This window comes from Grammomys surdaster, unplaced genomic scaffold, assembly GCF_004785775.1.
Source record: "Grammomys surdaster isolate TR1022 unplaced genomic scaffold, NIH_TR_1.0 139, whole genome shotgun sequence".
NCBI classification, from domain to species: Eukaryota; Metazoa; Chordata; class Mammalia; order Rodentia; family Muridae; genus Grammomys; species Grammomys surdaster.
In genome coordinates, this window is record NW_021604597.1 from 4,642,333 (window position 1) to 4,656,063 (window position 13,731).

Below are 13,731 nucleotides of genomic sequence, written 5' to 3' on the forward strand. Positions count from 1 at the left end.
TAGAAGCAATACTTCATCCTTGAATACCATTCCTCAGTTACCTTCCTCTTTTTGTCTGAGACAGTCTTTGATTGGCCTGGTGTTCTGTGATTAGGATAGGCTGGCTAGTCAGGGAGTCCCATGAATGCACTTCTTTCTTCCTCCCCTATCTTGGGGTTACAAGTATGTATCACCATGGTTTTATTTTTTTAATGTGGGTTCTGAGGACAACTGAGCTATCCCACCAATCCTCTGGAAGCTTTGAATACTGTTTCTTATTTGTATTTTTGCCCTCCTGCCTCATAACAAGTTTCTCTTGTGCCTCATGAAGAGATTCTCTGGCAGCGTTCTGAGTTTCTAAATGCTGTTGTGCTTGAATGTCCATTTCTTTCTACAGTTCAGATAATTTCCTACCCTGACCTTATTTAATTCCTTGAGCCTTTTGTGATTGTCTCAGCACTTTCTTCTGGCCTAAGTGTCTTGGTCATATCTGAAATTCTAGGATTTTCTGTTGTTTTATTAATATTTTTCCCATACTGGTTTGTGAAGGCTATGGCTTGTATGAAGTCAGAGTCTGTCTTGTAGGCACTCATTAGGACTGTCCTTTATCACCTCTCCCAGGTCACTTGGTTCATCTTTTCGAAATTTGTAGGCTTATGATTTCACCCCTGCTCCTTCCTTCTAGAATTGTCATTCCAATGCATTGTGATTCCACTTGCCTGTGGCATCACATGTCCCATGGTTCATCATTAACACCTCCCATCTGCACTCAGGTTTCCCCTCATGCCTTGCTGTAGTTGTATGTCACCCTTTCATGGTGCTTGAGGGAATGGTGGGACTTTAACAGGTTGGGCCAGTTTGAGGTGCTATGTCATGGATAGTAAACCAGGAGATTGATGAGCCTCCAAGACCACCATGATATGCTCCACAGACCCAATCATCCAGGATATCTGCCATGGACCGAATCCTCTCATCCTGAACCCAGATCAACTGTTTGTCTTTTTATGCTGCTCATCACAAGTACTTGATACAGTAACGGATGGTTGACTGACACATACCTTTTGTAATATTATCTGGAAAAATTCCAGTCTGCCTCCTCTGTCTTATAACTAGGAATCCAGAGAGGGCTGAGGAAAGGCATGCAGCCATCTGGACTAGTTTCGTTCTGTAGGCATGCTGATTCATTTTGAGTGAATACATGTGACTCTGACTTGTCTTCATGCTTACCTCTTTCCCTTCTTTCTTCAGACATATAGCAAGTCCACAGGACATGTTTGCTACTCCCTGAAGTAATACCTCTTGTCTTTTCTTGTACTAATAGACTTGATCATAAGAGAAAGTCCACCCGCTCCTTCAGCCGTACCTCCCTCAGCAATCTGCATTCCACACTATACAATTGCCTGTTCCACTGTCTGTTCTCCGTACCCTTTACAGCTCCTCGCTCATCTTCTCAAAGTCTAAAATTTGAAATGTCATAGAGTTCAAATCTCTAACAACTATTTTCTTTCTGTACTCACTTCTCGCTTGTAAAATGACATTCAGGCTCATGGCTTTAAATACTGCTTGTATGCTGATAACTGTCAAATATTGAGGTCCACATTCTTATGTTATTTCAAGTACAACTTGAAAAGACTGTATCTTGAATTCTCTTGTGTCTCTAAACTCTTTCTCTGAGAATGTTCTCAAGAAGTTGCCCCTTGCTCTGCTCAGGTCTGAATGTTCAGTCACCCTTGGACTCTCTGTGTGGGATTTCATCTTATGTCTATAATGTTCCACTATCAAATCACAATGGCTTAGATGCCTACCCAGTATTATCTACCTTGATGACTGTCATCTTCCTCCTTAGTGGATCCTCCATTCCTTTAGCTCATTCTCAATGCACATGCCAGAGTGGTTCTGCATGTTGTTCCTCCACCCAAAATGTCCCAATACCCTTTCCATGTTGCTATGACATAACAGCCACGGTTCTGAAAATGAGTCAAATTGCATACATACCATCTACTTTTATCTAATATTGCCATCTACACTCTTCCACAGCCGACTGTCTTCTCTTCAACGGCCCAAAGCTCCAGGTACACCCAGGTATAGTCTCTATGTCCATAGCCTCCTCTTCCAAGAGTACTCTGCCCTTAGTCACATAGGCCGTCACTGACCCTCCCATACCTCACTGTTTAGCCTCATTTCCTTTTGCCCACAGAGAACTTTAATCCAATCTCTGGTTCCTTTCTTCTTACTCCACTGCGGCTTTCTTGGAAAACTCTATAGTTCTTCCATTTTTAATAGATCCATCACCTTGTTTACTCAGGGACCATGTCTTTATTATTTCTCTGAATGAAGACAAAGACATTATCTGCTCTGCACACTGCTATATTCCTGGAAGCTGGCAGAATGAGTAGCAGGAGCTCCAGCTGCACCAAGCAGCTATTGAATGGCTGGAAACAGAGACTTTCACGTTACACTACCCACAGTTCACGCCCGGAGAGCAGCTAGCACTGTGCAGAGAACAGAGGGGACATTGGCTTTATTGATTCTCAGCAGGAACACAGCTAAAGAGTGGAATGGACTCATGACACCTGGGGAGACTAAGAGAGGGCTACCATAGAGATGACAGAGATGGTTAAGATGTCAATCACAGTGATGATACCGGATTATGCTTTGTGAAGTATTACATATAGAATGCTTTTATGTCTAACTTTGATTGATTTCACTCAAGAGAATCTCAAATCAAGACTATATCCAGCTTTTTTTTCTGATGAGAAAAGCTAAATAAATAACAGGTGTTGTCCTTCAATAGCATTTTGAAAACTGCAATTACTACAACAATATCTATGCTCATGCCCTATTAGCCCAAGAAAAATTGTCATGGATGCCCAAGGACCAAGAGTTCCAAAAAGGAGATGGCAAAACAAGATGAATGGAAAGTCAAATAATGGGCTAGAGTTAGCATATAACTACTGACAATTCCTAGGAAATTATATTTAAACTCTGCTGGTTAACATCTTCTAAAGGACATTTAATAGATTTTTCTTCACTATAACTTACAGTATCTATACATACAGAGAATGTTCAGTGATCACCAACTGGAACATATACATAGCAGGTCACAGCAAAGATCTTCATGCTCTGTGACAATAGCTTAAAATTCTAGTAATAGAAATCCCGCTAAACCTTGACATATGTGCTTATGAATCTGCCCGCCAGGAAATGGCTGTCCTACCTTGCAGATGAATCAAGTACTATAATTGGGACTGTGTTTATGTGAGGAGAAGCAAATGAATCTGTAGAAACCGAACATGACAGTTCTCTGCTCTTCCTCCAAACAGCCCCAAGGTTGTCATACATACCGCCTTCTGTTTGGTGATTTTACAGAGATCAACAGAGCTTCACCTTTCAATTCTACCACAACCCTGTGGGAATAAACTTTGAGAAGTCTTTGATATATGTTTCTCTGAATCTTAATCTATAGTGAGAAAGATCTGAAATAAATGTGTATATTGGAGAATGGGAGAGCAAAAATAGAAAGGTATTAACTGGCTTTGTTATTTTTCATGTAGCTAAAAGTGGTTGAGGCAGGATTTAATGTGGATCATCCTATCTTGGTGCCTGAGCAATTCTCAGGCTGTCATGGTTGCCTTAGCCAGAAGATACATAGTCTCAGGGCTGGAGAGACGGCTCATAGGTTAAAAGCGCTTGCTGCACTTCCAAGGGACCTGAGTTTGGTTTCTGGCACCCATACAGAGCATGTGTGCACATGCATACACACACACACACACACACACACACACACACACGATACAGACACACACATGTGCTCTTCAATATAAAATCCATTTTTAAACAGAAATGTATAGTATATTGAATAATTTAAAGTTGGGATACATGGATTTATGAACACGGACATGGTACTTAAGTAATTTCACTAAGACTTGCCATTCTTATTTGTATAAAACAACGTTTATCTAAAAAATTAATAATCCTGAAGTTTGAGCAAGGTGGGACACAAGTTCTCAGCACAGGCCATAGAGTATGGTGTTTCCTATGTGTTAGCTGTTACTTAGGGCATTATCATCATACTCCAGGCACATTTACATCTCAGCTAGGTGAGATGTGTTTCTCCATAACCCATTTCATGCGATGCAAGTATTCCTATCTCTAAAGTCTGCCATCAAAGTTCTCACAATGTTGTATTTCCCATGTGCCCCCTGAACTTTTCAAAGTCAGTGGTATTTCTATTTGTCAGTGTATTTCATTTGAAGCAGGACTTTCTGTAGATTTACAGAAAGCCATATGTTTAATGTAACTTAAAACAAATGTATTAATGATTAATAATTAAAATCATTTGCAAAGCTGACAGTGGACATGGATATGTCATTAATGCTGGGTGTATTACTTCCTTGGGAGGGTTACAGAGTTTTCTAAGAGCCTTTAAGGAGACAAGGAAATGGAATTCACATAATATGTGTTAGTGTTTTCGCCAGCTTCTTCAAGTGCTTGTTCATCTCCTCTCATGGATAATTGACAGTAGCTTTCCTCTTACCCGCCCACATTAGAGGAAAGAAAAGGCAGCTTAAATACAGCCAATTTTTACCATGCTTGTCACTACAGTGAGGATGCTTGGACTAGGTTCGAATGTTTGATACATTTGGTTAAAGAGGAAGGAGAAGGAAAAGTCAACAAGGAAATGGTGATGGAATTTGATGTTAACATGCCAGGTTCCCCTGATGAGTGGGTCTTTGCTCACCAAGTGAGACTCTGTGGTACAGCAGGGACAGACAAGGGACATGTCTGGTATAGTGTAGATAATGCAGAAAAGCTCTGCTTTTCTCAAATGTTTGAGTGTGAAAAACATCAATGTGATCTCCAAATTTCTATCGTGGCTAAGAGTAACACAGACTGCTTTTGCTATCCATGGGAGACTAGATTCTCCTAGAATGTGCAACTTCTGGGATGGTCCAGTCCTTTACATAAAAGGGCACAGCACCTGCATATTAATTCTGGATTATTTACAATGCCTAATGCAATGTAAATGACCCATAATTAGAATTTTTACATGAAGGAAAGAATAACAAATAAAAGTTTGTACATACTTAATGCAGATACATTTTACAAAATGTTTTATTTACTATTTTTATGTGTATAAATATTTTGCCTTCCTATGTCTTATGCACACATGTGCATTCAGGGTACACACAGGCTAGAAGAGGTTATCAGAATCCCTAAGATTGGGGTTACAGATGGCTATGAACTACCACGTGGATGCTGGGAGTTGAAGCCCAGGTCCTCTGCAAGAACATTAAGTGCTCTTAACTATGATCCATCTCTTTATCCCCAGTAGAAACATTATTTAAAGAACTTTTGATGTGTGCTTTGTTGAATCTGGATGTAGAACCTGTGGTTAAGTAAGGTCATGTGTGGAGAAGTATGAAGAAATATTGTCACTATGCCTGCTTGTGTGAAGTGTTTTCTGGAGTGAAAAATGTGGGTCTCAGAATTCACAAAAGTAGCTGGTATCCTCCTGCAAGGCTACAGAAACTACCATTCTGTAACTTTTGTACCTTGTCTTTATGGTGTTTCAAATTTGGCAACATGGTAGGAGCATAGTACATTTTGCTATTGTTATAATTTTCCTTTGTATAACTGTCAGTGAGAAATATCCTGCCATTTTGTTTTTGATGCTTTGATTTTCTCCTGAAAGGGAGACATTCAGAAGCACCAATGTGTCTCTTGTCTGGCACACAAATTTTTTTTCAAATCATTGCTGCTCTGGGTAGCGGGGATAGTAAGTATGTTCCCTATGTTGCACGTGTCCTTTACTGTTGTTTATTAGTTCATTGTCTGAGTTCATACTTGGTATTTTTCAACATTGCATGCAAGAACTGAATAATAAAATATTCAGGTTTCAATTCCATGTTTACATTTTTGCTGAGAGAATTCTCCTTAACACCAGGGCCACATAACTATTTATTTTTCCATAATTATGTTGCCTTTTGGTTTTAATATTTAAATATTTACTTTATATAAAATTTACTGTTATAAACTGAGTGAGAGGACTAATTTTGTTTGGGTGGAAAATTGCTTAAATGTCACTTAATAAACGATCTGCTTACTCACGAGACTACAAATGCCACTATTCACATGCAAAGGTCCGTGATCCTCAGGGATCATTCTAAAATAGCTGTTCAGAAAATTCACATTTTTTCTATATTCTTGAAGCAGAGTCTGCACAATAATTTTTAGTTATTATTAGATAATTTCTCCATATTAATTAATGATCATTATTTCATCAACTTCTAGCATTAAAAGATTCCAACAAAATGCTATGAAATACATATATTTATATAGAACTTGACATATTGATTTTATGATTTCCTCCATATTTTATAGATTAGAAATGTTTATATTTTCTTCAGTTCTATTGTTTAAACTCATTGTCCTAGTTAGGGTTTTACTGCTGTGAACAGACACCATGACCAAGGCAAGTCTTAGAAAGGACAACATATATTTGGGGCTGGGTTACAGGTTCAGAAGTTCAGTCCATTATCACCAAGGTGGGAAAATGGCAGCATGTAGGCAGGCATGGTGCAGGCAGAGCTGAAAGTTCTACATCTTCATCTGAAGGTTTCTAGCAGAATACTGACTTTCAGACAACTAGGATGAGGGTCTTAAAGCCCACACACACAGCGACACACCTACTTCAACAAGGCCACACGTCCTAATAGTGCCTATCCCTGGGCCAAGCATATACAAACCATCACCATTAATTTTTCATTACTTTTTGAGGATTTTGGGCAATGTGTTTTGGTCATATTTAACCCCTCTTTCACCTTTCCCCATGTCCACTTTGTCATTCATACAACTCTGTGCCTTAAAACCTAACCAGATAAATTTCTGCTACTCAGATGTTCCTACATATGTTGCCTTCCACTGAGTGGTGGTCTGTTCACCACAGGTAGACTCTAGAGAGAACTAAGTCTCCCTCTTTCAACACTTAACAACTGCTACTAGCTGTAGCATGTAGTTTTAAGACCTACCCATGCTAAATCCTGCTAGCACCGGCATTGGCCGTCTCTGTTCCTAGCTAAGTGCATAACCCAAGACCAAGACCTCCTGTTTCTCCTGGCCAACGCCTATCCCACAAACGCAGGCTCTGCCTCTTCAGAGCTCCAAAATGGCTCTCTTGGTCCCCTCAGCCAGCTGTGGGCACACTCTCACCAGCCCATGCTCTACTGAAGTTACCTCTCCCCTGGAGCTCGGTCCTTTGCCCAATCTTCCTGTTTCAAAGCCTGGCCAAATTCTGCCCCAGCTATGTTCTTTCCCTCTGGCCTCGCTGTGAATGGAAAACACCAGACAATCTTAGTTTAAAATCAACAAATGATACAACCACTGGGTGGGGAATCTATCCTCCTAAACTCATCAACTATTTTATATTAGAAATCTTCCGGTGGCAGAAGCCGCCACCAGGTCTAACAGTTCCCAGACAACATCTTGCCTTCTCTTCCTCCCACCTTGCAGTAAAAAAGGTCTGTTTCTTCCACCCGTGATCTGCTTCCTTTTTTGGACCAGAAAGCCCTCTTCCTCCTTTTTGCCCAGTGATTGGCTTCTTCTTGTCTTTATCAGCCAATCAATTAATTAGGGGAAAATTCCCCTACATCTCCATAGCTGTGGTAGGATTTGGTTCCCACTTCTCTTTGCACTGAGATCAGGGCTTGCATGGCATGAGCATGCTGTCACAGCCGCTTCGAGATCATGTGTACCTTGCCGTGACCTGCAGACACTGGTTCCTGGATTCACACACCACCTTTCCCTCTTCAGTCTTTCTACCTCCTCTTTCTCAATGATCTCTGAACTCTGAGTGGACGTGATGAGATATGCATGTCCCATTTAAGGCTGAGCATTCTGCTGCGTCTGGTTTTCTGTGCAATGGCCCGTCATTGATTTCTCTGTTAGCTACCATCTACTGACAATAGATTTTCCCCATATTCAGATATTATTCTAGATAGTACGGTTTTACTTTTTCTACTGGATTTTAATTTTCTTTAGCTCACTCATCATTGTTAAATATTTTATCATTAGTGTAATTTCCATTTTAAAAGCTCTCTGTGTAATGTATCCTGTTCTACATACTGGCTTTTGCTATATGAACGTTGTGTGGGACCTTGTGTGTCTAATACATTGTGTGGTAACTTCACCAAGTAAAGGGCCATGTAAGCCATCCAAGGCAGAGTTTCTAATTTCTTTCTCAAAATGTAGTTTTTGCATGTACAATTATTCAGGTTTCAGGGGCACATTGAACAAAGCTTCAGTCAACACACTCAGTAGGCCCCACCCCTGGGTCATTTGTGATTTCCTTGTAGTGAGAATATTCAAAATTGTCCCTTTGTTTCTCATGTATTTGCCAACACTGGTGATTGTAATGCACTGGTTTTAATGACTTGGTCTTAGTAGGCATCTAAGACGGTGTGATTGTTTTAGCACACCAGAGGTCTGGGCAATCTTCTATAGACCGATGATCATTGCTTAGAACAGGGACCTTCCTTCTGTTTATGTTTTATTTAACATTTGATTTCTCTTTTAAGTTTCTTTTACTTATATGATACATTTGCCAAATATTTCCTTCTATGAAGAAAACTGCCATGCGTGTTTGCACCCTTGTGCGTGTGTGTTATATATGTTATGGTCGACATTTTCCACTTAATGTTTCGAACAATCGTAAGGATAGAGCATTCTCTCTTTAAGTAATTATAACCTCTTTGTTTCAAAAATTAAATACAATAATTTCCTTTCCCGAAAGTCCAATTTCTTAGTTCTTCTCTAAATGACCAATGATCAACTCTTTGCAATAAAAACCCTTTGTTGACTCTTCTGATTTCAATTCAATGGGGCTTACGGCATTTTTATTGTTTTTGTTTTGATGAAATCCACATCCACTCCCATCCCCTACCTAATTACTATTACACCAAGAGCTTGTACCTCCCAACTGTTTTAAACCCACTGAATGCTGGTCATGTGCAAATAGTTCAAATTAGGATATGATAGATAAAAATAAAATAAAATACATATATTAACTAGGAGGAGATATATTTTAATTTTTCTAGCTCCTAAATGATACATGCAGTTCCTTTAAATTATGATTAGGTAAAAAAAATCAATTTTGATGATATCATTATTATACCATGTTTCTGATATGCTGATCACTAATTCACAAACAGTTTATTTACCTTTCATTATGGCCACTGTGAACATTCATGGAGAAGTGTATGTATGTGTGTATGCATACACATATGATATGCTATAAACATATTTAAATACTTTATGTTAGCATTTCAACATGCCTTGTTCAGAGTAGTGTTGTCTGCATTAGGTTCCACAGGCAGCCAAGATTTTGTGAGCTCATGTGGTATAGATGTTAAAGAACAGTACATTGAGAGCTGTAGGCATGTAAAGGTAGTTAGTTCACTCTCAGCTTCTTGATCATATGTCAGATCAAACTGTTAGTGCATTTAAAGTTGTAAGCCCAGTCATCTTTGCTTCATGGACTAACTGTGGCCATGTTGGTAAATTCTTCATCTTAGCCTGAGACCTGAGAGTTGTGTTGCTGTGTGTTAGCAACCTGCATACTGCTTACTGTTTTTGGAGCAGTAAGTTATCCCTGAGATGTTATAGCTGAATTTGACTGGATAAGAGTTTAGCCTAAGCAATCCCTCTTTCCATCCATCCATTCATCCATCATCTATCATCCATCCATCCATCCATCCATTCATTGATTGATTCATTCATATAAATGCCACTTATTCTTGACTGAGTAGCTCGTATAGAAATATGCCTTTGTATAATTCGGTGTATGTGTAAATTTTCAAATTCAAATAGCATCTATTAATTGGATTTTAAAGTAAACTTTAAATGATTTGAATTAGAAAATCAAAGAAATCTACATGTATGAGGGAGAAAACATTTATAAACCAAGTTTTTAAAAAAGTGTTATTATATTACACTGAAAGATTATACTGTGAACAATGTGAAACCTCAGAACCCAACTAGTTTTGATTAAACTACTTGAGAAGTATCTGTTTTATAAAGCTTCTGGTTTTCGTATGCTAGACTATGTAGAAGACTCTTGAATCATGGAAACTTCATGTTATTAGGCAAACTATTCTACATGAGACAGAGTTAGAAACCTATTCACATGTTATATGTTCAACTAAGAAAACATTCATATTAGAATATGGCTACTAGTGGGGTAAGGTTATGCACGCCATTAATTCCAGAATTCTGGAGGCAGAAGTAGGTGAACTCTGTGAGTTCAAGGCCAGCTTGTTTTATATAGTTAGTTACAGGATAGCCAGAGCTACATAGTGAGATCATGTCTTGGAAACAAACAAAGAAACAAACAAAAGTATATTATTTTTAACAGCTCTTATACACAAAATAATACTATGTGCACTTTTTTTCTGTCAGTGTAGTATGTTCTAAGAAATTCTGAATAGAAAGGGACAAAGACTCTTTGATTGGATAACTGTCACGTTATGATACATTTCAGTCCTAAAATTAATTGTTTCATTACTAGTGTAAAAAATACATATTTAATAACAGGTATTTGTAAATTTGGGTAAAGTAGCACACTATGGATTTTTAAAATTGTATGCCTCAGATTGGAGACAAGTGGCTTCACCATGAAGTACATGGATGATGTCTGAGAATAGCCGTTGACACATGAGGGAAAAGAGTCTCCATGTATGCAGATAACTGTATGGCTATATGATATTAAAATGACACCATTAGAAACATCTTTATCTATACAGTAAGACTTAGGAAAACATTCAAAGTCATTATGAGTGTTTGCCTGCATGTATATATGTGTACCATGTCTGTTTCATGTTCACAGTGGCCAGAGAAAGACACCAGATGGCCTGGAACTGGAGTTATAGACAATTATGAGCCATCATGTTGATGCTGGGAACTGAAACCAGGTCCTCTCTGCAAGATCAGCCAATGTTCTAACTACTGGCCAGTCTCTCTAGACCTGAGATCTTGGTATTAAAAATAACTTCTTTAAAGTTTGTTTATTGATTATCAAGCCAGTAGCTATAGAAAAGAAAAGATTATCTGTTGAGAAATAACAGGAATAAGGAAGGCTTTTCATCTAGATCTCCCATGGCCATCCATTTTAAGATTCAGAAAAAAGACAGAGTTCATTTTCCAAGGAGGATGTTTTACTATACTGGAGTTAAATTTTCTTGAAATTTTCTGTCATTGGGGCAAGGGGAGTATGGAGAAGTCTCTCCTGCAAGGAAACATGACAAATGATTTATGATCCTTGCTCAGCACTGTTGCCCTGTGCTGTTTGACATTCAAAAGCTTCAAGAAATGAATCTACGCCCACACCTCTGCTTTCTTCTCTTTTCAGGTGCCTCCCATTCTCCTTGATAAACAGTTCTCTGAATTCACTCCAGATATCACACCCATCATCTTGGCTGCACATACAAATAATTATGAGATAATCAAACTTTTGGTCCAGAAAGGTGTCTCGGTGCCCAGACCCCATGAAGTCCGCTGTAACTGTGTTGAGTGTGTCTCCAGCTCAGATGTGGATAGCCTCAGGCACTCACGGTCCAGGCTCAACATCTACAAGGCATTGGCCAGCCCTTCGCTCATTGCCCTGTCAAGTGAAGACCCTTTCCTCACTGCCTTTCAGTTAAGCTGGGAGCTGCAAGAACTGAGCAAGGTGGAGAACGAATTCAAGTCAGAGTACGAGGAGCTGTCTAGACAGTGCAAACAATTTGCTAAGGACCTCCTAGATCAGACACGGAGTTCCAGAGAGCTGGAAATCATTCTTAATTACCGTGATGACAATAGCTTGATCGAAGAACAGAGTGGAAATGATCTTGCGAGGCTAAAATTAGCCATTAAGTATCGTCAAAAAGAGGTAAGTGTTACCAGACACAATCCATCAATGAGATAGAATCACACCACTGACAAGCCAGTGCTACTCAGAATTAGTGTTACATTTAACAGCACTTTTATTCTCTTGTAAGGAGGTGCCATTTAATGTTGGCTGGATTCATAATTATCTCCACATTGAAGAATAGTGATAAGTAGCTCAATAATTTGAAGTTGATTTTGGCATCTGCATGAAAGCACATATATTCACTTGTAATAATATAGAGAACCAACAAATTTGAATTCCCTAGACTAGGTGGGAATTTTTGACTCTACCATTCATAACTCTTATCAGTCTAGATGCTAAACTCTAGAGGGTCACACACAGAGATTCTTGAGTTTTCTCATTTACTTAATAAGATTGATTTTATAATGTTCATATATATATATAACATGTTCCTTACAAATTCATAAGAAGAGTAACACCTGTGGGTGAGTGTAAGGACAATTAATTATAAGCTATTATACTTGAATGCATTATTAAGAACTAACACAAGAAAAGTCTTCTGTTCAACAGTAATGAATCTATTGGAGCTTTCTTATGTTTGCTCACCTTCTTGCTCTATCAGGAATAGAGGCTAAAGAATTAGTTGTGGGAAATAGCTTTTCCATGAAATTTTGATAGATTTTGATGTTTTCAGTGAAAAAACCTAAACCACTCACAACTGTATGTAAGCTACTCACATCTATACGTAGAATACCAGTCTCTACTTAGGCCTCTCACATCTGTACCTAGGCAACCCACATCTGTACATGGACCACTCACATCTGTACCTAGACAACTCACATCTGTACCTAGGCCACTCACATCTGTACCTAGGCCACTCACATCTGTACCTAGGCCTCTCACATCTGTACCTAGGCCTCTCACATCTGTACCTAGGCCTCTCACATCTGTACCTAGGCCACTCACATCTGTACCTAGACAACTCACATCTGTACATGGACCATTCACATCTGTACCTAGACAACTCACATCTGTACATGGACCATTCACATCTGTACCTAGGCCACTCACATCTGTACCTAGGCCACTCACATCTGTACCTAGATAACTCATATCTGTACCTAGGCCACTCGTATCTGTATCAGTTACAATATCTGTTTACATCTAGTTCTCAGAGTTGTGGGGTTTTTTTTTGTTTTGTTTTTTGTTTTTTGTTTTTGTCATTTGGGTGTTTGTTTTAAACTCCATAAAATATTTGTTCTCTTCCACTCTTGAAAGAAAATAATTGCCTATTCCTAGCCAAGATGTAAGAAAACTACATAATATGGAAAGGAAGAAAAGAGACTAATCAATTTTACTTTATTTTTATTAAAATCTCTTTTTATTTTATGTGTATGACTGTTTGCCTGAATGTGTGTGTGGCATATGCCTTCAGTGCCTGTAGAATCCAGAAGGAGAAATCAGATCCCTCAGAACTGGAGTTACAGATGGTTGTGAGTGGCCATATGGATGCTGAGAACCGAAGACACTACAAGAGGACGCAGTGCTCTTACCTGCTGAGCAGTCTCTCTAACCCTGAGATGACTCAGCTTTAAAATGTTCCCTCACTTTTATACTGGGTATTGCCTGTTCTGTATCAGCCCTGTTGCTTTTCTATTGATATTTATTATCTTTCAGATTCAGAATACCTGAACTCGATTTCTTAGGTTTTGACATTGTACGGTTCTCATGGCACCTGAGACTAACTGAAATCTTCCCCCGAGAGTGATGGGAACAACAGTTCTGTGCACTTCCTCAGACTCTGAAGCCACAGAGTTTGTGCTGACTTGGGCCTTGGGGTCCTAATGTTTAAGAATCTAGAAGGCATG

The 13,731-nt window shown here is 39.0% G+C and overlaps 1 protein-coding gene across 7 annotated transcripts in view; it reads left to right on the forward strand.

The window, feature by feature from the left end:
- Trpc4 (transient receptor potential cation channel subfamily C member 4) overlaps positions 1-13,731 on the forward strand; it is a 165,324-nt gene that overhangs the window by 54,252 nt on the left and 97,341 nt on the right. For 6 of the 7 annotated variants that reach the window (XM_028763575.1, XM_028763576.1, XM_028763580.1 and 3 more), the window contains one exon: positions 11,384-11,902. The exons of the other annotated variant lie outside the window; for it this stretch is intronic. In XM_028763575.1, the coding sequence (XP_028619408.1) occupies positions 11,384-11,902 (519 nt within the window). The remainder of the gene's footprint in view (positions 1-11,383; positions 11,903-13,731) is intronic. 7 annotated transcript variants of the gene reach the window in all.